At 42.1% G+C, this 28,000-nt stretch overlaps 1 protein-coding gene and 1 long non-coding RNA gene across 3 annotated transcripts; one reads left to right on the plus strand and one right to left on the minus strand.

Moving 5' to 3' along the window:
* Positions 1-6: 6 nt before the first annotated feature.
* LOC124381153 lies at positions 7-4,685 on the minus strand. Its single transcript, XR_006924804.1, has 4 exons — positions 4,579-4,685; positions 2,634-2,731; positions 2,413-2,507; positions 7-1,717 (listed from the first exon to the last, which is right to left on the minus strand). It is a non-coding gene; the product is annotated as an uncharacterized LOC124381153 (long non-coding RNA).
* abca1a (ATP-binding cassette, sub-family A (ABC1), member 1A) lies at positions 2,757-28,000 on the plus strand. Of its 2 annotated transcripts, none has more exons than XM_046842564.1 (50): positions 2,757-2,878; positions 4,611-4,715; positions 5,600-5,693; positions 7,174-7,315; positions 7,685-7,803; positions 9,928-10,049; positions 10,693-10,884; positions 11,393-11,482; positions 13,186-13,420; positions 13,827-13,966; positions 14,064-14,180; positions 14,379-14,573; positions 14,678-14,883; positions 14,996-15,172; positions 15,261-15,483; positions 15,599-15,820; positions 15,906-16,110; positions 16,211-16,324; positions 16,408-16,582; positions 16,671-16,802; positions 16,904-17,043; positions 17,135-17,272; positions 17,824-18,056; positions 18,149-18,221; positions 18,333-18,535; positions 18,625-18,673; positions 18,760-18,876; positions 18,990-19,138; positions 19,218-19,342; positions 19,422-19,520; positions 20,050-20,239; positions 20,316-20,410; positions 20,504-20,536; positions 20,628-20,733; positions 21,507-21,581; positions 21,727-21,896; positions 22,002-22,179; positions 22,270-22,385; positions 22,474-22,618; positions 23,498-23,621; positions 23,729-23,858; positions 23,938-24,058; positions 24,160-24,222; positions 24,305-24,411; positions 24,492-24,633; positions 24,756-24,890; positions 25,087-25,190; positions 25,791-25,883; positions 26,024-26,267; positions 26,542-28,000. In XM_046842564.1, the coding sequence occupies exons 2-50, from the start codon at positions 4,650-4,652 to the stop codon at positions 26,680-26,682; spliced, it is 6,804 nt and encodes a 2,267-aa protein (XP_046698520.1). In that variant the 5' UTR covers positions 2,757-2,878; positions 4,611-4,649; the 3' UTR covers positions 26,683-28,000. The 2 variants fall into 2 exon arrangements, with proteins under 2 accessions (XP_046698520.1, XP_046698522.1); XM_046842566.1 differs by having other exon boundaries at positions 18,760-18,867.

The following is a 28,000-nucleotide window of genomic DNA, read 5'->3' on the forward strand; positions in this document are numbered from 1 at the left end:
ATTTAGAAAATATAATAAAAAAAGTGCACATGTACAAAACTTTCACTGGGTTCTCAGTTTTTGGGGGGAAGAGTGAGAGATCATCGTCAGGTCGTCAGGTCCAGTAAATCCTTCTCTGCAGATCTCAACTCTATCATTAATCACTGACTTACTCTTGAATAGATTTCTGTTCATGAACATGTATTTAATTCTACCCAATCATCTATTCTCCTCATTTAAAGGGTTCCTCTCGGGTTCCTCCCAGTTTTTGCTGCTGTAACACAATCATTTCCGTCACGGGGATCAATAAAGTCTATCAATCCGTCTGGTCTACGGCGCGCTGCTTCAAGAAGTTTAATTTCAGTTTCTATCCAATCGGATTTCAGCGTCGCATCACGTGTTGCCAGGGTCAAAGAAATCTGCCTATAAACTCTGCAAGCTGTAGCTCACGATCCATGTGTTTGTAATCGGAACCAATCAGACTGTGATTTGGTGATTCTGAAGCCCTCTAGCAGGCGTACGATAATGTCCGCGTTTTCACGTCCTCTGATTGGACGGTCGGAGAGCTTGCAAACCGCGTCTGTAGCAAACCGGACGATCCCAAATCTGTTCACGTGAGCTTTTTAGACTTTTCAAGAAAAGCTAAGGAATGGACAGATTGGACAGACGAGCGAGACGCGTCCGTTATTCTGGACTGAGATGTTTCACTTCTGCAGGTACATGTTCTTCTGCGATCCCTGTAACATTGTCATCGTGAAGAGGAAAACAAACCCGTGTGACGCAGTTCTACTGCCTATCTCTCTAAAATTGATGCCTTCCATAACAGTGGCGTCGTAATGACGGGACTAAGAGGTGGATTGGTTCAGGTAGAACATCTCTGAAGGTCTGACGCTGTTAGAGTGTGATATATAAGTGTGTGTTTTTTGCTGCCATGCAGATTCTCCTTGTTTTTCAAACCTCTTTTTCCAATCTTTTGTTCTCTCCACTGTCTCATTTGATGCCGTGTATTTGTGTATAGAGCTATATTTAGCCCCGCCCCCCTCCTTTCCTGAGGTTACTATCGGACAAACTGCAGCTCTGAGGAACACAAGGGTTGATTTATCTGTTTCTTCATCATCCTCCAACCAGACAGTTTAATTTTTGATTTCTCCTCACCGTGTAAATGAGATGAGTTTGATTTTTAATCTTTTATTTATTCGCTATTGTGTTTTTTTTTGTTTTTAATAATTCACTCAGCTACACATTACTGCAGTCTTAAAACGGCAACGCCTTCCACAAGTGGACCCACTGCTCTGTGTGTGTGTGTGTGTGTGTGTGTGTGTGTGTGTGTGTGTGTGTGTTTGTGTCATTAAAGCCATGTATATAAAAACAGGATCTTGGTGTTTTACTGTATTTTATTCGATGGTGATGGAGCTTGTGTGATGATGGAAGTTGGTCTTCACGTCTTCATTAATGTGTAATTGCACAAATCTGTCAGTTCATTAGAACCTTCTCAGCAAACAAGATCTCATTTACCTGCAATAAATAAGAGAAAGACGGACCAGAGGCAGATCTAGAACATTCCTCTCTCCTGTGGCTCGGAGCTTCTCACTTCCTCTTTCACTAAATGTTCACAAATATATGACTTCATCTGGAGCAACTTCTTCATGACACACTTACCAAATTTTTTCTCTCTCCAAAATCCGAGTATATCTGAACCCTGTGAAGACTGGAATCCAGCTGGAAAGCCACCCAGAACCTTCATGAGATACACAGCATTATTTGGAGGTGTGTGTGTGATCACATAAGCACTTTTACACACACTTACTGTTTTATTTTTCTATTTATTTCACATCTATTCGAGAACACGTGAACGTCGTGGTTTATATCTGCTGTGGGACATCAGTGAAACGAGGAGGTTCCCGTTCTCGCTTTAAGTTACAGCGGCTGGGAAACTTCTCCGTATCGCAATTACTTGTTTATAATCAAAAATGCAGAATAAGCACGCTATTATAAACCCGCACTACTGGATCTAATCACAGCCTTCTGACCAATCAGAGCACAGGATTCAGCAGAACTATTCTTTTAACGAATTCACGATAGAATTCAGGCTGTTTGTGTTCTCCTGAGGGTTTATATCGAGGTGTAGGACCATGAGGACCCGGACCATGTTGTGAGACACATCTAGCAGGCATCCAATAACCTCAGCATTTTCACGTCTTAAAAACAATCACGTCCTGATGAACAAATTCATGTGGATTTAATCGCTGTTTTTGTTTATTTCACAATGACTTCCCAAGGAGAAGAAACCGACGGACTTTTCCAAAAAAATAAATGAATAAATAAAAATGCTGGACGTCTTAAAAAAAAAGGTCACCAAAACGGTTCAAGCTTTTTGAGTTATAAAATGTGATGTCAGGCTTGATTTTTTCTGCAGAAGGTCTAAAGAGTCACCTGTTTCACCTCCATACAGTAGGTGCTCCTGAACCTGTCAGGAGGTGTGAAATGAGGATGAAGAGGATGATGAAGAGGTTACTATCGGGCATTTGCTGTAAAACAATGCACTCATTAAAGCTTTCAGAACCTACGGTCTATATTATTGATGAGGTATTTGTATTATATATATGTGTGTGTGTGTGTGTGTGTGTGTGTGTGTGTGTGTGCGTGTGTGTTACCGGTTTAAGGAGTGTTTGGGCTGAGCACGTGCTTGGCGTCGGTTTCTCTGTTTTGACCGCGAGTAACCCCACAGCTTAAAGCGGCAACATCCGTCCTGCTATAAAAGGATGGAGAGAGAAAAAAAAAACAGAGAGACACAGATAGAGAGAGAGAGAGACAGAGAGAAGTGAACCAGACAGACAGTGTTTCTATCTCCACTTTATGAACATTATCACTAAAACCCTGAAGTGAGGAAGAGCGAAAGGTAAGAGATGATGATGATGATGATGATGTTTTTTGTCTCTTGCTGATGTCATGTTTAGATTTGTATTAATTCCGATTTAAAAACCCAAAACTCTTAAAGATCCGAATTCAGGCAGAAATAATAGAAATCACATTTTTAGTGCAGATCCGTTTTTCTCTCTCTGTTTGTCGGCACTCTTTGTTTCTCTGCTACATTGTAACTTTTTTGCTGTAAGATCTCGCGGCGCGTTTGATGTTTAATATTAATGTTATTTTTGATGGAATTTAAATAAAGATGAAAGACAAAGACGTTGCGTTTAAACTAGACATCTGCATGAAATGACCGACAGTAACCTCATTCCTCCTCCTCCTCCTCCTCTCTATACTGAAAACACATAAACCACACACACACACACACACACACACACCACACACAAGAAGCGTTACAATAAGTGTTAATCATTTAAACAGGGTTTTAGTTTTGCTAATATTATAAACAAGTGTCTTTTTTTGGAGAAAAAAGGATTCGTTGAAATGATAAACGAGTGATGGATGATGAGGTTTATGAGGAGCTCAGGTTTCTGATGATGAACGCGGATTTGGAAAACCGTGAACGTTAAAGTGATTTATTTGTGATCATCAGTATTGAGGTGTTGAGCTGTCAGGAGTAGATCCTGGAGTGAAGGAAAAAAAACAAGTGAGAACAAAGAAACTCTAGTGAAGCGCCACTGAACGCGAGCAGCCACTTTGTTGAAGAGCATGTGATCATTTCTTCATCTGGTCCAGTATGGATTTTTTCTTGAATTGAAGACGAAAAGAATTAAGAATAAAGACATGAAGAAACTGTAGTCATGACGAGAAATCTATCTATCTATCTATCTATCTATCTATCTATCTATCTATCTATCTATCTATAGAGAGAGATAGATAGATAGATAGATAGATAGATAGATAGATAGATAGATAGATAGATAGATAGATAGATAGAATATTGATAAACATTAATATGGTGAGAAGTGTTTTATAGTCTGGAGTGTTAATATACGATTTGCTCCGTCAGGCTAAAGATTAAGGTTGACTTGTCTTACACACACATGCACACACACACACACACACACACACACACACACACACGACACAGACACAAAGGAATAAACTGAACTGGATCATGCTTTTTATGTCAATTGTAGTTCATGTATTTATGTGTGTGTGTCGCACCTCGGTGCTGAAAATCGTTGTTTTCATCGGCTGCAATTTCATCTGCCAATTTATTAACTCGTCTCAACAAGGTTTTAGTTTGTACACACACACACACACACACACACAATGTAATGAACTACAATTGACATAAAAAGCATGATCCAGTTCAGTTTATTTCTTTGTGTCGTGTGTGTCGTGTGTGTGTGTGTGTGTGTGTGTGTGTGTGTGTGTGTGTGTCATGTGTGTGTGTGTGTCCGTGTGTCCGTGTGTCTGTTTCGTGTGTGTGTCTGTGTCGTGTGTGTGTGTGTGTGTGTGTGTGTGTGTGTGTGTGTGTGTGTATTGGTCTCTGAGCCTCAGCTGTTATATTGACTTGTTTGAAGGTCCTGCGTGTGTTTGACGGTCACTCGTCATGTACAGTCAGTTATTGACAGCGGTGGCGTGAGTTCCGTCCAGCAAATAGGAATCGCGAGTTGTTGGGCGTCTGATTGCGTTCGAGCGGCTTTGAGGAGCTTGTGGACTCACCAGAGCTTTACATTGTGTTCTCTCGTCCTCAGGTCCAGAGAGGAGACACGAGCTGCAAAAGCCGTGAGAAGATGGTTGTCTCCACTCAGCTCAAACTCCTGCTGTGGAAGAACTTCACCTGCCGAAGGAGACAGACCGTGAGTTCAAAACGTTAAAAACAACATGTATAACAGCCGGGGTGGCGGGTGGGGATGTGGGGGATGATTCATTTCCTTTAACAGCACACCGCCAGAGTGTTTTATTCAGCAGATATTTAATGGTGTTTAATGCAGGATGGATTCCTCCTGCAGCCTGGGTTCACGGTTCAAAGGGTTAATCTGACAGATGTAGAGGAGCAGCTGGGAACAGACTCATGAATAGGGGTTTGTGTCAAACAGCTGACAGGATCATGAAGTTCACCAAATCCCTGTTACTGAGAACTTATGCTTCCATTCCGGGATCAGATTCCCGTCGTAAAGACAAGAAACAGTTTGTTCCGGGATACAATGAAAAAAAAAAAAAAAAAAAAGATTAAGAAAATGTTTAGGAAAATAAAAAATCCTGATTGTTATAATCAAAAGGAGTGAAAAAAAACTTATTATAATAATTAAATAAATAAACAAATATAATAATAATAATAATAATAATAATAATAATAATAATAATTATAAATAAGTAAAACATTATTATAAATTATTACATTATATTATATAATATTTTATAATGATTTTTAACTATTTTATAACAATAATAATAATAAATTATTATTATTATTATTATATTTACTAATTTATTTATTTATTATAATAAAAATGAGAATTTTTATTATAAAAACCCAGATGTGCGAAGTGTTTATTATGCACACTTCACAAGACATTGCAAGACAAAATCCTCCGTATTAATAGTTTTATAGTAAATAAATACATTTTTTATAGTAATCGCGTGTTTAACGGACGTGCTTATATTTACAATGTGAATTATAGACTTTAATATATGATAGAAATGTTTAAACCTGCTAAAATCCTGATGTTTTCTGTCTCAGATCCAGCTGCTGATTGAGATCGTGTGGCCCCTCTTCATCTTTTTCATTTTGATATCCGTGCGTTTCCATTATCCTCCGTATGAGCAGCATGAATGTAAGTGTTCCGCAGTTTCTGACTCTGTTTACATTTGATATCATCACAGACAGGTTTTAGTAGCGTGTAGGACTGTAATGAAACTGTGCACAAGATCAAACCAGAACTTTCTCATTCTGGTTTTTCGACCAAATTTCATTATGTTCATTCATCATTGTAAGAAATAGAATTTCCCTCAGATAGTACGTCTCTCACCAGCCCCATCTCCATCCGCTAAAATGTGATAGGACCCAAAAAATCGCATCTTAACTCGAAAACTGATTGTGAAACGCCAAACTTTTGAATGGAGTTAATGATTTGAAGAAGGTCAGAATGTTGTCTGTTTGCATTCGCCTGAACTTGGGGTGTTTCAGTTCCCACTGTTTGCATTGTGTGGACCGTGGACCGAACCTCCAAACAGGTCAAGGATATAAAAACAACTCCAAGAAGAGCTCTTACCCAGGAGAACTCAGTAGTTCAAACGGTCTACGATGTTTGTGTGTGATTAGTGGTGAGAGTAGGGAGCAGGTGGAGAAGAGCCTGGAGAAGTGGAGGTACACGCTGGAGAGAAGGGGAATGAAAGTCAGTAGGAGTAAGACAGAGTACATGTGTGTGAATCAAAGGGAGGGCAGTGGAGGGGTGCGGTTGCAGGGAGAAGAGGTGGAGAAGGTGGAGGAGTTCAGGTACCTGGGATCAACAGTGCAAGGTAATGGAGAGTGTGTTAGAGAAGTGAAGAAAAGAGTGCAGGCAGGGTGGAGTGGGTGGAGAAGAGTGATTTGTGATAGGAGAGTATCTGTGAGAGTGAAAGGGAAAGTTTATAGGACTGTGGTGAGACCCGAGATGTTGTATGGTTTAGAGACAGTGGTGTTGAGTAAAAGACAGGAGGTGGAGCTGGAGGTAGCAGAGCTGAAGTTGTTAAGGTTTTTGTTGGGAGTGACGACGATGGACAGGATTAGAATTTGAGATGGTTTGGACATGTGCAGAGGAGGGACATGGGGTATATCAGTAGGACAATGTTGAGGATGGAGTCACCAGGAAAAAGGAGGCCAAGGAGGAGGTTTATGGATGTGGTGAGGGAAGGTAGTTGGTTTGAAAGAGGCAGATGTAGAGGACAGGGGGTATGGAGACGGATGATCCACTATGAATGATTTTCAGATATTCTTCTCCTGGATTGATAGTGCAGGAATGATAACAGGAGTAAAGCCGAGACGGTGGTGTATAAATGATTTCCACAGTCCGGTTGTTTACAATAAAAGAATGAAGTCAGTTATAAATCCAGGCTGGAGCGGCGAGTAAAGCCTGATTAACTCGTTTGAACTTTTCCAAGGAGTCACTCTGAGCCGCACTCCGAAATCCAAATGTTCTCATAGTATTTACTTTAGCAAAATGTTTTTCTTTTTGATAACGCTTCCTGGAGCACTGTATAGACAGGACCTTCTGACATGTCAATATTGAAGCTCACTTCTGTTTGCTTTCATTGTCTCAAACAAATCTTATCTAGGTCATTTTCCCAACAAGGCCATGCCATCAGCTGGCACCTTGCCATGGGTTCAAGGAATCATCTGCAACGCCAATAACCCCTGCTTCAGATACCCTACTCCTGGAGAGACCCCCGGTGTGGTGGGCAACTTCAATGACTCCATGTAAGATTCCTATCATTCCATTATCAGACTGCTGATGTTCCTCATGATGTCTGCTTTAAAACGTTTACTAGACTGTAAAGTTCTTGATCGCTAAAAGAACTGGTACCCATGACATGGTTCTGGTTCCTGCTCACGTCAGCTCATTAATTAGTAACAATCTTTAACGCTAACTACGGCATTTTCCATGTTGTGTTGATTGCGTCCCGTTTTAATAACGTGTAAGGAGACGCTGCGATATTGTATTACGTATATTTATCGCCCTGTGACGTTCGCACGAAGTCTCCCAGAAGCCTTCAAAGAAAAAAATTAATTCTCGAATTGTGCTGAGAATCTAATCAGATGTCTGTGTTTTTGCTGATTGTGTTCCAGAATCTCCCGGTTGTTTACTGACGCCAAGAAAATCCTACTGTACAGCCAGAACGATAAGAGTTTTGAAGGCTACAAGGGTCTCGTCCAAGCCCTGAAGAAACTCCAGAGCAAAACTGCAGGTACCTCATCATCACGTTTTCTGACTATTTTAGGTCCGTTATTAATACCTGAGCTGAAAAACTGTAAAGCAGCATGTCACGTGATCGTCTCACCCCTCAGCGTGGAGATATCTCCTCACCCACACGGCAGGTCTGATATGATAAAGTGCGTTATCTCTCTGCACCACGCTTGCGTCCATGACCAGACAAATCTCCAGTCCTAAGGGACGGGGTTAGCGACTGCACAATGCGTGGCGTCTGCAGACCTCTGAGACCAGCGCTGAACATTTTGTGCTCTCTAACGCACCACGGGCATGCAGACTTGTTTATTTCCTGTTCTGCTTCGTGGCAAGGTGCAGAAAGCTGTGCGCAACAAATCATAATCACATCATCCTGCATACAGCATTCCGACATTTCATTTCATGTTCTCGGGATGCCACAGGGAAACAGAATTGTATTGCGTCACACTCTTTCACACACACAAACACACACAGCAGATCTGCAAACCTCCAGCACTCATTCTCACAGGATTAAATTTGACACTGTGTGTATCTGCACATTCTTCATTTTTTCTCTTTAGAAGGACTGAAGGTTCAGTCGAGACAAAACACAGATCTGCATTACGACTTTAGTGATCTCAGTTCGGTCATAACTGTTGGTTTCCCTCAATGTTTTAATAATTTTGTTGGCATTTCGATTGAGGTTCTGAAATCTTATTAAGCCCATGAGGAACTTGAGGAACATACACAGTTCTTGCTAGTGTTTGGAAAACCCATCTCTTTAATGAACTAGTTCCTGGGACAGTTCTATGAGGGTTTTATGAGGTTTTTCTGAAACGGATCTAAAGGTTCTGAAAAGCTCTTCCCTTTTAAAATTCTGTATTTGGTGTTTAGGTTCCTGAGAAGGTTCTCCTTGTGGAAATAAAGCGAGAGTGCTCAGGATGCACTCGTTCCCCCCTTTTGTTCCATTTTACCCCGTTTCACCGGTTTCCTGCTCTGCTGCCCGGATTATTGGCAGCGTCCCCATTCCCTTTCAAGTCCTTAAACCTCCCTCGTCTTGTTTTTTCCCTCTTGGTTCTATTCCAAGCTTCCGTTCGTGTGTCCAGCAGATCAGACCGCAAAGTTCCACCTCGCAGCAGGACGCAGATCCTCATCAGTCATTCTCTTTACATTTCACTGGGGGTCCCTCGCACGCTTTTCACCGAGCCAAGTTCCACTTTTGAGCTCCGAGTCTTAAACACAGGCTTTCAGTATTCGGTTTTCTTCTCGTTCAGACGATTAGAAGACAAAATGGTCTGCAGCTTAAAAAACGAAACGAGGCTGAAAGCACTCAGTAATTATAGTCAATATTGTACTTTTGCCTCTTTTCTGTTGGCTCTGTGGGGCAGATGGCGCGCTGAGAGTCGAGCAGTTGAGCGATTTTAATGAACAGCCCCACAGCGGCTTGTTTACACCCGAGTCCCGATTCACATGGTGTGGAGGAGAATTCAGTCCCCAACAGGAAACCATTTGGACTCAGAGGAATTCTCTCGAACGTCTACACAAGATGTCAAGTTGGAGCTGTGTTTATTTCTTTCTCAAACAAACATTACAAGAGTCACTGTTTTTTCAATCAAGTACCAAAATTTTTTTATGGTTTTGAACCTGTATATACAATGAAGAATCCTAAAATGAAGCTACAGTGGAATGACATACAGTAACCTCATTCTGGTTCACATTGGTGCAGAGAGAGAATTTCTTGGGATGTTCTGACCAATCAGATTTGAAGCTTTTGGAGATTGAGTCTCTCACAGTGTCTGTATTAGAAGAATAGAGTAGCCTTTGTTGGTCATATATACATTACAGCACACCGAAATTTGTTCTTCAAATATCCCAGCTTGCTCAGAAGCTGGGGTCAGAGCGCAGGGTCGGCCATGATACGGTGCCCCTGGAGCACAGAGGGTTAAGGGCCTTACTCAAGGGCCCAAAAGTTGCAGCTTGGCGATACCGGGGCTTGAACCCCCAACCTTCCGATCAGTAACCCAGCACCTTAACCAATGAGCGCCCACCTCCCCTATTATAAGATCCTACTGAAAACACTTTATAATCTTCCGCTTTTCAAGCTTATCTCAGGATTTGTTCTGTAAATTTTTTGTTGTTGTTGCAGGTTTTAAGTTGAAGGACTTCCTCCGTGATAATGAAACCCTGTCTGAGTTCCTGGAGCAGAACGCGACGCTGAGCAAACACACCGTGCAGCAGATCGTGGAAGCCGACATCAACCTGGAAAAAGTAGGAACGCTTTCTAATCTCAAAGTCATCCGACGTTAATGTTTGCATTGTTCCCTCACCCACATTCTAGAAAACGTGCCTCTCGCTCTCTTGAGCCAAACAAGGAGGTCTAGTAACGGCTGCATTTATATAAAAGACGCTCTGAACCCAGTGTTATGTGGTTATTTGTTCTAATACGTAGATGTTCCTCTCTGTGCTCCTGTGTTCCTCACCACCTGTGGTCAAACCATCAGGTCGATAGATATGTAGGTGTAGATAACTCATTATTCACTAAAGATTAAATGAATTTTATTCATTCCTGAAGAGAAAATGGCCAGGGGTCTAGAAAAAGGCATCTAAATTTCCTAAAAATATTTGAAATGTCCCAAAACACGGCAGTAGAACATGTCCTGTAGTAGCTCTACTGAGTCTGTGGGAGTGAAAGGATTCGCAAAGATCTAGTTCGTCTCCAAATTGTTTCTGTAGCCTTGAGAGAAGGACAAGCGATGGGGGATATGGTACAGAACATTCTCTGTTCTCAGAAGAACATGAAGCTCATGACAAACCCCCATTTCAATCTTCAGAAATCAAAGAAATAAAGAGCCGTATTACAGGTCACGGTGTTATGGAAGAGTTATGGAGTGGTTACTTCATCCTTCCTCAGGTGCTGATTAAAGGTTTCGGAGTGCATCTGAGAGATCTGTGCAACACCACGTCGCTGGAGGAGTTCGTCAGCATCGCTGATCGCAACGTGTCCCAGATGACCCAGAAGATCATCTGTCAAGCGCCTGCTGATTGGCTGAACAGTGCGGAGAACCACTTCCTGTCCAACCTTGACTTCCTGAAACCCATACGGGTAAGACCTACAGAGATGTTTCGAATTAGATACCTGTATTATTTAAAAGATCCTCCACAGAGCTGCTGCAGAGTTCTGGATTGAGGTCAGAACTCCTCTAGAAATTCTCTAGAACAGTCGATCTGACAGTAGTTGCAGGTTTATAGTCATGTTCTCAGAGTACCGGTTTGGTCATGTTAATGTGGGTGTAGCAGTAGATACAATAGAATCATGAGCAGAATGAATAATGGGTGATTTCCAGACAGATTTCTACAATACACACTTTAAGAAATGATGAGAAACTGTTATAGCACACAAACCATCACACAGTCAGCATTGTGCTTCTCTAGAGGTTTCAGTGGGAAGAAGGTCAGAGTGTGAGGACGTGTTGCACCATTGCGCTGTTTTTCTTGTTTTTTTTTTTCATGAGTGAAGGTCATGATGAGGGAGAGGCGAAAATGGCCGCTCTAGAAACCAGTTTATTTCCATAACAAACTGAATATTGAACTCTCCTTCCGTCTTTCTGCAGAAGGACGTCAGATCCAACCCTAAAGTGGTCCAGGATGTGTCTCTGGCCACCGATACGCTCTTGGAGAGTCTGGGATTGTTGGCTGTTGAGGTGAGTGAATCCAAAAATATCCCTTATCCTCTTCTGGATGCCAGAGCGAGACGCATGATAACTCTGCTACAAGTTCCAGAACGTTTCTTATGTAGGTCAGAGGACACTGATTTGAGATGATCGAACAAAAGAAATTCGATTAAAGCATTATTTTACTAATAATATCCTGTGTCTAAACATGAGGAACATCTCCAGACCTTCAGCTTATGAAACTAATGATCGGGAACATCTCCTGTCGACTATCTCAGAGAAGTTCAGCCTATCAGAATCTATTTCACATATTGTAAAGAGTTTCGGTGCTAATTTGAATAGCGCACATGATTGGGCGGGGGGGGGTTGATTTTGTTACATCACAGTTCAAACTGTGTGCAAGTGCTCTGTAGCTCCGCCCACAAATTTGTATTTTTCTACACAAAAATCGAGTAAGGAATCGTTTTTTCTACTTAAATATAGAATTAGATGCGGCGTGTTTGGAGTTTGGAAGCCTGTGCAGCAGTTGACAGCAGGAGAAGAGGGTTTGCTATTCCCGGAGCTCAGGGTTCTCCGGTCACTTTGTGAGGAAACCAGAGCCGAGTCCGTACGTTATAAGTGATGTAGCGAGCTCCAGGTGCTGGCAGATCCTGCTCTTCTACAGTTAAACAGCTGAACACAAGGTCACTTTGGGTCACTGCTGTTTTTGTTAACTTTAAAACCGGATTGTGTGAATAAAAATTGAAATGAAACAACAGTGAACAAGGCGTCGACTTTGTGTGCATGCAGAAGTAGAAAATATTTCAGCGGTGTCACATGACGAGACCGACTCGCACAAATACACCACCACTGTCAGCTGTTAGAAAGGAAACGAAACAGACTATTCCTCTGCCTCAGCTTCTCTATTGTTCGCACGCTGCGGTTTTCAGCGCTCGATGAACTGCAGTAACCCCTGTAGCAAGGCTGCGGGACCGGAGGTTACTCCAGGTCGTTTCAGGGGCCTCGAGTTCCTTAAGTGCTTTTGTTTGCGTGTCTCAGTCTCAGAACAGTGTGTTTACAGTAGCTCTTGCTTGTGGTTAGATTTAGATGCCTGAAGGATATGATTCAGTTTCGTGTGACTGAGTAGGTGGGACCTCTTTGGAGCGTCGATGCCGAGAAACGAGCCGTTAGGAGGGAACGAGTACAGTGGGGATGAGGAACGAAGACCGGAAAAAGCTGTTTTGCTCAGTCAGAAAAAAGCAGGAAATAAAACGTCTGAAGTAGATCAGTGTAGATCGGCAGCATGACTCTGAGGTACCTCTGTCTTCTGTCAATGAAACTGATACAGTACACAATAAAATACAAAAGACTTTACATCTCTACTCGTTTCTCGCTAGAAAGACCCACCCGAAAGTAAAAAGGAATAACGTGACCCAGTCACACACAGGAGTTGATAAAGCGTAATCTTCATCATCATTTTCTGTTCCTGTTCTGCTCTGTGACCGAGAGTAATCTCGCTTTACCGCTCCTATGCTCAGCAGCTCCCCCTAGAGGCAGACGCTGGGATTTCCTTCCAGTCTAATTCCTTTACATTTTCACAATAGATGATTAAAATGTATTTAAAATATTATTATAATTGCAAGTGATTAATGTGAGATGTAGGAATAATTATAATGAGCACCTTGTTGTAAGACATTGTTCTGGATTTATCCCTGACCTTCTTGTACGAATTCGTTCCCGATTCTCCCTCGCAGCTGATAAGCATGAAGAGTTGGAGTGACATGCGGAACGAGATCCTGTTCCTGACCGGAAACGTCACCCATTCGCCCAATCACGTGTACCAGGCCGTGTCACGCATCGTGTGTGGACATCCAGAGGGTGGCGGCTTAAAGATCAAGTCTCTCAACTGGTACGAAGATAACAACTACAAGGCTCTGTTCGGTAACCATAACGACAGCGAGCCGGTATCCGCCTACGACAACACGTCCAGTAAGTGCTGTAAACACATCCGGAGCACATCGGCATCGCTTTCACATCACTGAATACTTGAACATCGTTTTTTGTTGTTGTAGGAGTTTTGTTTATGTAGATTGTCGTACGATTGTTGTGGGTGTGGCTTGAGGAATTAGAGTTGTAATGAGAAACAGTAGTATCTGTATGTAACTTTTAAGTTTGTTTAACACACTGGTTCGTGTACAATCGATTGTAGGATTTACGTTGCGCCTGGCTTCATGCTAGCTTCTTGTTAAGATAAGATTAGCAAAGTCAGCTAACTATTATTTACAATCACCGGAAAAAAACAATCTGTGCTTTTTCCTTCTGATTTATTTTTTTTTACCCCTAATGCCACTGTACACATTTACTGAGAGTTTGTGTTTATGCTATGCTCCTTCAGCTCCATACTGCAACAACATGATGAAGAATTTGGAGTCGAGTCCAATCTCACGGATGATCTGGAGAGCATTGAAGCCTCTCCTCATGGGGAAGATCTTATACACGCCTGATTCACCTGCTACACGCAGGATCATACACGAGGTCCGTCTCCGTCTGAGTAATGGATAGAGGATTATTATCCATTCTTAACCATGTCTCTCTAACTCTAGCTCTCTCTCTCTCTCTCTCTGTCCCTCAGGTGAATAAGACGTTCCAGGAGCTTGGTGTTCTGCGGGATTTAGGAGGAATGTGGGAGGAGATGAGGGTGAAAGTCTGGGACTTCATGGAGAACAGTGAGGAGATGGACCTTGTGCGAGTAAGTTGACTGAAGTAAACTTAACAGTGACACACAGTGGTCAGTAACAGTACTGCAAGTTAGTATTGGCTAGACTGAAATGAAAACACAGTCATTAAAACATTACTTCTTAATGTAATGCTGGAATTTTGCTTATTAACACAGATTTTAGTGATGTATAGGAGTAATTAATGAGTGTCTGCTGTCTTCTCTCTGTAGACTCTGCTCCAGAATAACGCCAGTGCTCAGTTCTTTAATGCCAAGCTAAGAGAGACAGAGTGGCGAGTGGAGGACATTTCACGTTTCTTGTCTAAAGCCTCCGAGGACACGCGGCCCTTGGGTACAGGGTACACCTGGAGAGACATCTTTAACGAGACGGACCAGGCCATTCTCACCATCTCACGCTTCATGGAGGTGAAGCACACTTTTATATTCATTCAATCATGGTTCAAAAGAAATTCACATTTTTGTTGTGATTTCGAAATCAAATGTTATTTTTCTTTTATTTTGATCTAAAGTGTGTGAACTTGGACAAGTTAGAGCCGGTATTGACCGAGGAACGTCTGGTGAAAAAATCCATGCTACTGCTTGACAGCCGCAAGTTTTGGGCCGGAATCGTGTTCCCGGACATGCAAGCGGATTCGTCCGAGCTTCCTACCAACGTCAATTACAAGATCCGAATGGACATCGACAACGTGGAGCGTACCAATAAGATCAAGGACGGGTAGGGTTTCCTTTCTTTTTCATACTAAAAAGGTCACCATCTGGATGTATTTGAATGATTTCCGCATGGGAATGTGTACTGGAAATGAAAACGTTGTGCTTTGTACCCTCAGGTATTGGGATCCTGGTCCTCGTGCTGACCCCTTTGAGGATCTACGATACATCTGGGGAGGATTTTCCTACCTACAGGATGTTATTGAACATGGTATAATTCGAGCTCTGACAGGCAGCAAGGAAAAAACGGGAGTTTACATCCAGCAGATGCCGTATCCGTGCTACGTGGATGATATGTACGTGTTTAAAAGGTTGTTTCACTTCAGCTGTGTTTTCATTTAGTATTTTTACGTTATTTACCCCTATCGATTGTTTATCGCCAAGGTTCTTGCGTGTGATGAGCCGCTCGATGCCGCTCTTCATGACCCTGGCCTGGATGTACTCCGTGGCCATCATTATTAAAGGCATCGTGTACGAAAAAGAGGCGCGTCTCAAGGAGACCATGCGGATTATGGGATTGGATAACGGTATATTGTGGCTGAGCTGGTTCATTAGCAGCCTGATCCCACTGCTCATCAGCGCCGCCCTGTTAGTTCTTATCCTGAAGGTGCGACTCTTGTACTTCCACAGGAAAATTTGGTTTTCTAAATAAATAAAAAAGATGCTCCACAAGAAAAGGAATTTAAGCATTCGCGTTTTTAATATCTCGCTCTACATTACAGATGGGGAACCTTCTTCCCTACAGTGACCCGGGTGTGGTTTATCTCTTCCTGGTTTCCTTCGCCATAGTCACCATCATGCAGTGTTTTCTGATCAGCACGCTATTCTCTCGCGCCAACCTGGCGGCTGCCTGTGGGGGCATCATCTACTTCACCCTGTACCTGCCCTACGTCCTGTGTGTGGCCTGGCAAGACTACATCGGTTTCGGGGCTAAAGTGGTCGCGGTGAGTGTCGTGTCAATCGGGAGCTCTTATCGGAGTATCACTAGACCTTGAGAAGATAACATTTATTAATGTCTTCGTCTCTCAGAGCCTGTTATCTCCGGTAGCGTTCGGGTTTGGATGCGAGTACTTTGCACTGTTTGAGGAGCAGGGAGTGGGCATTCAGTGGGATAACTTGCTATCCAGCCCCATGCAGGAGGACAACTACAGCCTGACCACCTCCATCTCACTCATGCTATTCGATTCGGTTTTGTATGCCATCATGACGTGGTACATCGAGGCTGTCTTCCCAGGTAATCTTTCTCTCTTTGGTTATATTTTGTTCAGTATTCCTTTATATTTCCCAACTGATGATTCACGGTCAGGTCCTGTATTGTTTGAAATCTCTCCCAGGTCAGTATGGGATTCCCCGGCCGTGGTATTTCCCCCTTACCAAATCTTACTGGTGTGGAGAGAAATGCGGCTGGACAACAGCTTCATCCACAAACAAGAAAGAAAATGCAGACGGTATTTATAGAATTTCACTTAAACGTCATTTGCTCAGATAAATATCTGTTGAAGTCTAAATGATCTAATGGTTCTTTCTGAAGCGGTGTGCATTGAGGAGGTAGCATCTGATCTGGAACCGGGTGTCTACATCGAGAATCTGGTGAAGGTGTACAGACATGGCAAAAAGCTGGCAGTGGATGACCTCACTTTGGGGTTCTACGAGAACCAGATCACCTCCTTCTTGGGCCACAATGGAGCAGGAAAGACCACCACCATGTAAGATCAATACTTTTGTTGTTTTGTCGACTTTCAAATTTAGATGTTTTTCTTAGTTTTTTTTCTGACTGATGGTTTTTATTTTCAGGTCTATTCTGACTGGCCTGTTCCCTCCCACATCTGGCACTGCTTACATTCTGGGCAGAGACATTCGTACAGATCTAAGTGCCATCCGTCAGAACTTGGGAGTGTGTCCACAACACAATGTCCTCTTCAGCATGTACGTTCTTCTATAGACCAAACATGATCTTTGAGCTCCAACCTCAATGAAGTTTTCAGTAACATTTGTTCTAAAGCTTGTTGTTCTTGTTTAAACTACAGGTTGACGGTAGAAGAGCACATTTGGTTTTACGCTCGTCTAAAGGGCCTATCAGAGGAGAAAGTGAAGTCTGAGATTGATCAGTTTGTTAAAGATTTAGGCCTCCCTCACAAACGCAAATCTCGCACTAGTCAGCTTTCAGGTGAGCGCATCTAGAAAAATCTAGAACATCCTAAGACTGGCTGAAGATCTTTTTGTCATAATTAACATCAATGATGTCAATTCTATTACAGGAGGAATGCAAAGGAAGCTCTCGGTTGCGTTGGCGTTTGTCGGCGGTTCGAAAGTCGTGATCCTGGATGAACCTACAGCTGGGGTTGATCCGTATGCTCGGAGGGGCATCTGGGATCTCCTGCTCAAGTATCGTCAAGGTGAGGGCAATAAATATTTTACCAACAGCTACAAATAAGAGGTGGTATCAAAACGTTTTGAGATGAGTTCTGTTTAGTACTTCATTTATCTACGTTTTCACCTTAAAAATGGTCTTCTTGCTCAGCAATGAAGCCTCCCAACGTGCTTCTGGAACGTTTCCTGGAAGTCTTATTTTTGAATTGTCTCAGGCACCTTTTGCTATTCGCGCTGGATCTCGGCAACGGTGTAAAAACGGCGACTTTCAATCGCATTGTTTCACGAGCTCGGTGACGGGGTGCGCATGTGGTCAGAATAGCACAGGTGCTCCATGTGACTGTGCGTGCAGCCTTGTGCTGCCATCTGTTGGTGTCTTTTAAAACCAATCACGAAACCTATCGTTATCACCTTGTATCGAAACATGACTTTTGTGGAAACGATAAATGGCAGGACGCATGAATATTTAGTCTGAAATGAATGAAACAAGATTAATAAAAGTTTCACAACAAAACATTTGCACGATAGACAATCAAACATTGTGTAATTTAGGGGATTTTTTTCGTGTCTTCACCAGGTCGAACCATCATCCTCTCGACCCACCACATGGATGAGGCGGATATTTTGGGTGACCGCATTGCCATTATCTCTCATGGGAAGCTGTGTTGTGTGGGATCCTCCCTTTTCCTAAAGACTCAACTGGGCACGGGATACTACCTAACACTGGTCAAGAGAGATTTGGACTTGTCTCTAAGCTCATGTCGAAACTCCAGCAGCACCGTATCCTATTCCAAGAACAGTCTCAAGAAGGTTCGTGGTCACAGACATGCAGCAGTGTGAGAAAATCCTGGCTAAATTGTTTCTCTAATAGTTATGTGTATCTAATCATTCTCTCCATGCAGGATGACAGCGTCTCTGAAAGCAGTTCTGATGCCGGCCTTGGCAGTGACCACGAGAGTGAAACTACCACCATCGGTAAGATTGGATAAATCTGACCTTCTGCTTTGTGGAATCAAAACCTTCATAATAATAATAATAATAATAATAATAATAATAATAATAATATGTATGTCTTTCACATTGCAGACATCTCCCTGATCTCCAACATCATCTTCAAGCACGTTCCCACAGCCAGGCTGGTGGAGGATCTAGGTCATGAGATCACATATGTGCTTCCTTATGAAGCAGCAAAGGACGGTGCTTTTGTGGAGCTTTTCCATGAGATCGACGATCGTCTCATTGACCTCAGCATCTCCAGCTATGGAATTTCAGACACCACGCTCGAGGAGGTAAAGTCAGTCTAGAAAGGTGGATTACATTTAATTAAATTAAATTAATTAGTGACGGAATTGTGACCAGGTTCTTCTCTGTGGTACAGATCTTCTTGAAGGTTGCGAAGGATAACGGCGTCGACGCTGTAACCTCGGGTAAGTTCGAACGGAAATATACTCTGAATATCATCACTCCAAATGAAGAGATCTAGAAAGGTTCTTTCAATCATTTCTTGCTCCAGATGGTACGATTCTTCCAAGAAGGCATCGCCGGCATGCATTTGGTGACCATCAGAGCTGTCTGAAGCCCTTCACTGAAGATGACAGCTTTGATATAAATGATTCTGAAGGTGATCCAGGTACTTCTGTTGTCCATCATCATCTATAACATTAAACTCTTATCATCACTACGTATTCCTTTACATTGTCACATAACGGTTTTCTGCAGTAAAGATTTTTATTTGTGGTTCAGAATCCCGTGAGACGGATTGGTTAGGGGTTTCTGATGGAAAAGGCTCGTATCAAGTCAAAGGTTGGAGTTTAAAGAGACAGCAGTTTGTGGCTTTGCTTTGGAAACGTTTCCTGTACGCACGTCGCTCTAGGAAAGGATTCTTTGCGCAGGTTTGTTGATTTATTTTCAAAACTACGACCGTTCCAAACTTTCTGAACCTTTCGCTAACCCCTCATCTGCTCTTTCCAGATTGTACTTCCAGCTGTGTTCGTTTGCATTGCCCTGGTCTTCAGTTTAATTGTACCACCATTTGGAAAGTATCCGAGCCTGGAGCTGGAGCCCAGCATGTATGAGGAGCAGTTTACCTTCATCAGGTAAGAACAGTAACAAAAATAGACCTAAAGGATCTTACAGTGATCCAAAGTCTTATTGAGTTTTTATATTTCATCGCAGTAACGATGCACCGGAGGACACGCACGCTAACAAGCTACTCGGCTCGTTAACGGACAGTCCGGCCTACAGGGGGAGGTGTTCGGATGATGGGAAATCTGGGTGAGTGAAGTCAAGAGAAATTGTACTTTGGTTAAAACAGAAACAGAGCTTAAATATTGACACTAATTAGGTGAGAGAGGAAAAAGGTGTGGGTGATAAATGCAGCATGTGACATGTGCAGTGGCTGATGGGAAATGTAGTTCAGGCCTCAAGTGTGACAGTCACACTCTCAAAAGAATGCAGATCAGACAAAATAATGATGAAACACAGACACTGAACAAATGGCATGTGCTAAATCCTCCAGTTATGCAGTTCAGCCATTCTAAAGGAAAAAAATAATAATAATATTGAAAAATATGTTCGAATAAATCGGCATCGTCAGTGGCAATGACGCATATTGATGGAACGAGGTTCATATCTGTGGGTGTCCTTCGACATATTAGTTACACAAATTCAGGAGAAAAATATAAAGATCCAGATCTTTTTCCGCATCTAAATATAGTTTAATTACCACATTTCTTTAAATGTGAACAAACATTTCAATAAAGAAATGATCAAACTACTCATTTCTTCATGCTTTATTAAACAGAGACGGGTCGTGCCCTATCGAAGAAAACGCATGGACTGTTCCAAAGGTTCCCAAGACCATATCAGACATTTTTCAGAATGGAAACTGGAGCATGGAAAACCCATCACCTCTGTGTGAGTGCAGCTGTGAGAAGAAGAAGAAGATGCTTCCAGAGTGTCCTCCGGGGGCAGGAGGCCTTCCACCACCACAGGTACAAAAACAAAGTAATCTTGTTTAAGTAATGAAAGGATCTGGGGCTCTTTATTCATTTGGTTTATTGTGTTTAGATTAAAGTCAGCAGTTTGAACACACTGCAGAATCTAACAGGGAGGAATATTTCTGACTATCTGGTCAAAACCTACGCACAGATTATAGGAAAAAGGTGAGCAGAGAGAGTGTGTGATTGTAGTGTAAATACATGCTGTTGTTTTGTGTGTAAATCTCTAATTACAGAGTGTTTTCTGTTCTGTTACAGTTTAAAGAACAAACTCTGGGTGAACGAGTTCAGGTATCTACCAAACTACCATCTATCCATCCATTCTAGTCTTCATGAAATCATTCAATCGAATCTAACCTTTATTCTCATTGGCTGATTACAGATACGGTGGCTTCTCATTGGGTGCCAAGAGTTTACAAGGCCTGCCTCCTTCAGACGAGATCTCCATGGCCATCGCTCACATGCGTGTTCGTTTCAACTTAGACAGAGTAAGTACTTCCAAATTCTTCTGATTGATAAGTAATCTTTCCGATTTTCTGCCGTGTTTGATCTCACATCATTGTTTATCTAAACCAGGGGTCCCCTTTTTTTTTGTGAGACTACCAGTATTCTTTTGGAGATTTTATTATAATTTTGTTCTGCATCGTACAGACATACGAGCGAATAACTAGGGGTCGACTGATAGCCAAGTTAGATCGTACTTGCTGATAACAAATAAATCAACTGATACTTTTTTAATGGATACTGGATAAAAAACAAACAACATACCACGTAAAATAGCACTGCACTGAAGAACTGAATCAGAAAAATGTGCTAAATTAAATAAATATACTTATTAATAAATATAATAATATAATTAATACAATAAAAAAATAATAAATATAGCGCTCTCCATGCAGCACGCCATCTAACGTGTGGAATCAAACATCACTTGGCGTCAGCAATTCGCCACTAGAGGCAGCTCTCTTAATGACAGGGGACTGAAACCCGGAAAAACTATCGGTATGGATTTTTGCTGATAGTTCCAGCGAATCCACTATCCGTGCCTCGACCTCTATAATCAAATACAGATATGACATTTTTATAGGTAAAAATAAATATTTAAAATGACTTTTCTTAATATGTCTTTGGCATTATTCAGAGGGTAGTTCCAAATCTGGGGGCTGTAGTTTGGGGAGCACTGATCTAAATAATCTGGATTTCTCAAAAGCCTCTGTTTGTGTTGAAGTGAACACTAAGCTAGTTTTGTCGTTTGGAACAGGGCACTGCAGCAGACAGGTTCCTGAGAGGTTTATCAAGCTTCATCAACAACATGGACACCAAGAACAATGTCAAGGTCTGTAGATTTAATGGAGTAAACGCTTTATGGTGAATCCTGTGCAAATAAACCTCTGAGAAACTGTAGCTTTCCTCCAGTCATATCTGTCATTAGTTCACACTAAACTGATAAACTAAAGCCATTTTCTTGTGTTCACGTGCAGATCTGGTTCAATAACAAAGGGTGGCACAGCATTGCTGCTTTCCTCAACGTGATGAACAACGGTATCCTGCGTGCCAGCCTGCCTGCTGGGCTAAACCCGGCCAAATTTGCTATCAAAGCTTTTAACCATCCACTAAACCTCACTAAAGAGCAGCTCTCTCAGGTGGCCTTGTGAGTAAACATGTTCCTTATTATAGGAATCTGTTCCATACAGTTCCTACAAATTATTCACTTCTCTCAGGCCTCCATCACATAATGTGTTTTTCTTTGTGTCAGGATGACCACCTCAGTCGATGTTCTGGTCTCCATCTGCGTTATCTTTGCTATGTCCTTCGTCCCGGCCAGCTTTGTGGTCTTCCTCATCCAGGAGAGAGTAAATAAAGCCAAACACATGCAATTCATCAGCGGAGTTCAGCCGCTTCTCTACTGGCTCGCAAACTTTGTGTGGGATATGGTGAGATCCCGGTTTATTTCTAGATCATTTCTATAGCAACATCTCATTCAGTTGTACACTAACTATACCATTCTGGTGTTTCTCTCCCAGTGTAACTACATTGTCCCCGCAACCCTCGTCATCATCATCTTCGTGTGCTTCCAGCAGGAGGCCTACGTCTCCTCCACCAACCTTCCTGTCCTTGCTCTTCTTTTACTGCTTTATGGGTACATATTCTCAAATTAATATGATCCTGCTGTTGATCCTGCATATCCTTGACAAGACTAAAGATTTGTTGTGTTTGTGTGTTTCAAGCTGGTCCATAACTCCTCTGATGTACCCAGCATCGTTCTTCTTTAAGATCCCCAGCACGGCTTACGTGGTCCTAACCAGCGTCAACATTCTCATAGGAATCAACGGCAGTGTCTCCACCTTCGTCCTGGAGCTTTTTGGCAGCAATGTATGTATAAAACAGGTGCACTCGTAGTACAGCAGTATTTCACTAATTATTAGAAATTATAACTAAACAATAATCAGTGTAACACATGGCCATGAGTGGACATCAAGCATTTATGAAATGGTGAAAAGAATCTAGAGAATAAGGGTTTATAGGAAGATCTGACTGAGCCGAGGTTTCAGGTACGAGTTGGTATCAGAAAGTTTCCAGACTCGCTCTGTTTACAAGAAAGTATTTATTTATCTTCATTTCTAGTCTTCTTTTTTCGAAGCTTGTCCTGCACCTTCTGTGATTCGAGCTGGATCTCCGCCAAAGTGTAAAAAATCGCCAGCTGGATCTTCATTTTTGGGAAGAGGGTGAAATATGCAAATCTGGCAAGTAGTGTGTGTACAGAAGTGAGACCATGTGGGTCGTTCTCCGATGATCGTTATGCACGAGTTGCTGAACAGTTTCGACATTTTTGGCGGTTGAACCCTTCATCTCTTCGTCTTCCGGCGATGTTCTTGAAGTTTGAGTGCCTCTCGAAACACCTCAATCAATTCGTCGAATGTACGTCAAGTCAGACATCACTGTTGCAAAATTACCCGGTTTCACGCAGAATTTCAGGCTTGCTCTTTGTTCTAACTTGCTGTCCACGACGAAATCGCAGACGTGGGAACGCACATGAGACAGAACAGCACCAGTTACACCATTAGTCTCCAAACGTTTTGCTAAAACCTCATATTAAATAAGCCAAATCCAGATACTGTAATGTACAGGGGTGTGTATATTTTTGCAACAGCACTGAATCAGATATTTAAACCTAAAATTTGCTTTTCTGCCTGCAATTTTGCTTTAAACGCTAAATCATAACCAGATGCTCTCTGATGTGTCCTGATTCAGGAGACTGGTGGCATCAATGACATTTTGAAAAACGTCTTCCTGATCTTCCCTCACTTCTGCTTGGGACGAGGCCTGATCGATATGGTGAAGAACCAGGCCATGGCTGATGCTCTGGAGAGATTCGGTATGATCCAATGAATGAGTTTTTGGAATAGGCAGTATTCTGGTGCACCTTGATCTGCACTGTACTGGATGTGTATTTATGATCTGTAACTTTCCTAATCCCTCCAGGTGAGAATCGCTTCCGTTCTCCTCTGGCGTGGGACATGGTGGGAAAGAACCTCTTCGCTATGGCAGTGGAAGGCGTGGTCTTCTTCTGTATCACAGTGCTCATACAGTATCGCTTCTGCATCAAGTCCAGGTACGTTCCTCAGTTCCTCAGAGAATATACTTCTGGTTCTTCGATCTTCTCTGTGCTGATTAAACCTTGGTGCCTACAGAGGCTATAGTGCTCATCTGAAGCCGATCACCGAGGAGGATGAGGATGTGGCCAGAGAGAGGCAAAGGATTCTGGGTGGAGGTGGACAGAATGATATCCTGGAGCTCAGAGGGCTGACCAAGGTGAGAGCATGGCCCGCTTCCTCTACATGGCACCAATTAAAGTAGTAAACAATAAACATAAGAGCGTTAAGCAGTAAAGTGATAGTTTGATGTTCTTGCAGGTCTATAAGAGAAAGCAGAAACCAGCAGTGGACAGATTGTGTGTGGGAATTCCACGTGGAGAGGTAAAAATACTGTTTCAAAATATCCTCTCGACATTCCGTTACACCGCAGCCGTGATATTCAATGTGATTTTTCTCCGTGTAGTGTTTTGGATTGCTTGGTGTTAATGGTGCTGGCAAGACGAGTACCTTCAAGATGCTGACTGGAGATTCGGTCATCACGAGCGGAAAGGCTTATTTAGCTGGAAAGAGGTTCGGAGATAATGTCGAATGCTGCATTTAATACGCAATACCTGTTTTTACACAAACACTAATTATAAACTCTATTGCAGCGTATTGACCGAGATCAACGAGGTGCATCAGAACATGGGATACTGTCCTCAGTTTGACGCCATCAACGACCTTCTGACCGGCCGAGAGCACCTGGAGTTTTACGCCATTTTACGTGGCGTCCCAGAAAAAGAAGTGTGTGAGGTTGGTACTTCACTAGAGCCGAAAAGCTCTGTTACACATATAAGCAGAATATCAGGTCATGGTGTGGAGGACATCATGGTGGGTTTATATAATTCATCTCTCGCACCCGGTGCTGGTTGCAGGTGGCAGAGTGGGGAATCCGCAAACTGGGTCTGGTGAAATATGTGGACAAATCGGCAGGAAGCTACAGCGGAGGAAACATGCGCAAACTCTCCACGGCCATCGCTCTGATCGGAGGCCCACCAGTGTTGTTCCTGGTGAGTAGAAACTAGGCACAGGGGTATGATTTCCTTCAAATGCCCTTTGGCCCATTTAACACCCCACACAGGGGTTCTATGACCAATTAATACAATTCCTACAATAGACAGAACCATAGTGAGACCCATCACGGCCTGGTTCATATGATTTTCTGGAAGTTTATGCATCACTCACACTGTTGTTGTTTTGGAACAGGACGAACCCACAACTGGTATGGACCCCAAAGCACGACGTGCTCTGTGGAACTGTATCCTCGGCATCATTAAAGAGGGACGTTCCGTCCTTCTTACCTCACACAGGTAGATTTACCATCTTTTCTTTTAGAAGTGAATTAGAATTGTTAAAAAAAAATGTTCAGGCCCTTAGAGTTGAAAAGATAAAGGTTCTTCAAGAGATATATAACTTCTGCAACTGGGTTTACTTTTCAAAAATCCGGTTTAGAAACCCAGAATGACCCAAAAAAAGACAAGAAGGAACCCATTTTTTTTGTAAGCGAATGCAGGCAGTTTTTAGAGTTGAGATGGAAATGCGCTCTGATGACCATATACTAGAATGAAAATATCATAAGTCCTATTGTAAAATATCACATGGCCTGGCCTACACAGGAATTTTAAAGAATGGCGACCAATATGGGATAGTGTACTGTAATTTAATAATAAATTGCGAGCGACAATTATGTCATATCGCTATCGTAACATCGAAAAATTGTAAGTCCAACCTGCCATAACTAAGGGATCATCTGTATTAGGGATTGGATTTTATGAAAGTCTTCTATAAGTAAAAGAAATTCGGATAGTTATTACTTCTCAACTTCCTAAAGGCTACTTGGAACCTTCTGCTGTATGTTTTATAAACCTTCTAGACTGAACCTTTTCATGAACAGTAAATCTATTTTTCAGTATGGAGGAGTGTGAGGCTCTGTGCACTCGCATGGCCATTATGGTCAATGGCAGGTTCCGTTGCCTTGGCAGTGTTCAGCACCTAAAGAACAGGTAGGACCTCAGGAGAGTTTCCTGCAGCCATGGTTCATGGTTTTCTGTCCAGTCCTTATTGCAGAACAATTTTCTGTAACGTGATCACTGAAAGTTCTTCATGCGTAGAACAGTTTTTTTTATCAGAGTTTTCTGTTCAGGTTTGGTGATGGCTACACGATCATCCTGCGCGTGGCAGGTTCTGAACCTTGTCTAGAGCCGGTGATGGAGTTGATCGAGCAGGAGTTACCAGGCAGCACTCTGAAGGAGAAACACAGGAACATGCTGCAGTACCAGCTTCCATCATCGCTCACCTCACTGGCCAAGATCTTCAGCATCCTGTCCAAGAACAAAGAGCAGCTCCACATTGAGGACTACTCTGTCTCACAGACCACACTAGACCAAGTAAGAAAAATTGGATGGGTTCTGAGTTGTTCAATTACAAATAGAACATTAGCACCATCAGCTTAATACTGTTAAATGAAGGAGCTCTATTTTATAAAGCTAGAATTGGTTTTCTTCTCAATAACCCATGAGGAACGTTCTCCTCAGAGTGATATGCTGAGATGAGCTCTGTACTGAATTATATAATTAGTGATATATATAATGTATTTTTTTTATATAAACCCCAGAGTTCATTATAATATTGATAAAATATCTCTCAATATTTTTTGTTCAGGTTTTCGTGAATTTCGCCAAGGACCAAAGTGACGAGGACCACATCAAAGACATTTCCGTGAACCAGAGCGATGCCGTAGTGGACTTTTCCCATTTGGATGCTTTTCTCACGGACGCTAAAGCACAGGAGACTGTGGTGTGATCTGTCTTAGATGTTCCGAGATCCATTTTTTTGTAATGACTAATTTAATTTTTAATATATTTTTTAGTATTTTTTTGTTCAGTTTTCAGTGGTGTTTGTGCCCACAAGAGGGCACTGGACCTCCGACACACTACTGAATCCAGACTCAATGCAAATCAATGCAAAAAATAATCCATTTGGATGCCGACGAGGTCGTGCCTGGTGCCGCTTCTCCGCATCGCAACGTTAACGCGTGTAAAAAAAAAACTTGATACTTGAACAGTATTTTATATAAATGTTCTCTTTAGGGTTCTACTCGGTTCCACTCAGACACTGCCAGTTATGTGCATGATTCAGGGTCAAACTTCATCTCTCTTTCCAGCGCAGGACATTTTTCTTTTAAACTCTGCTACAACAGGAACTTAGGACACAACCTTCTTGAGAACATCTGCTGTGTGTAAGTGTTACCTGCTTTAGAAACGAGCTTCACAGAGAGCGAACCGACGTTCCTAAGCATGTTCTTGAGAGTTGGTGCTGGTGTGTAGCCTTGTGTCACATCCCTGATACAGTTTTTATACTGAAACGTAAATAAAAGCTCAAATAAAAAACTGGAGAAGGTTGATAGATTAAATATTGTATAAAGATCATGATGCATTTTGTGCCAAACTGAGATCTTGTCCGAAAGTGAACTTTGTGGAGTTCCTTGGATATTTAACACTGCACGTGCCGTGGACGGTGATGTTCATGCAGTAGTTTTTAACACGTGTGTGTTTCTTGACTTTGATATGGAGTTTTAATCTCTACACTTCTGTACCATCATGTTTAATGTGCAATTTATACAAACAGCCACATGCAAATTTTAAACGAAGGATAAAACTCAGGATTTGATGCGTTCTCTATTTCATAAACTCTTTGCACCCTTTCACTTTCAATTCCTCGTGCATCAGCGATCCTAAAAAACCCTGATGGAGACTTCAGGCCATTTGTTTCCAGCCTGGAGTTAAAACCGTGACCAAAAATGCCACCAAAAACGTAATTTGGTGCTTTAAGATTCAATTCCCTTACAGAAAAAAAAATCGAATCAGATGATAATAAAGATGATGATGGAATAATATTTAGCTCATTGTTCCAACATGGAAGCACTTTATAACAGTCTCTGCTGAGCTGTAGGTTTCTTTTTGTTTGTCCTCAACATTTACACTTTTTAGTTGAACAGATGTTTAAACATCTCACTCTGCTCATTTTGTGTTAAATTATGTGTTTTACACTTTAAGTATTAAAATCTATATTAATGTTACGTCTTTTCTGTACTTATATGAATAAAAACATTTTGTCTGTA

This window comes from Silurus meridionalis, chromosome 28 (assembly GCF_014805685.1).
Source record: "Silurus meridionalis isolate SWU-2019-XX chromosome 28, ASM1480568v1, whole genome shotgun sequence".
Lineage (NCBI taxonomy): Eukaryota > Metazoa > Chordata > Actinopteri > Siluriformes > Siluridae > Silurus > Silurus meridionalis.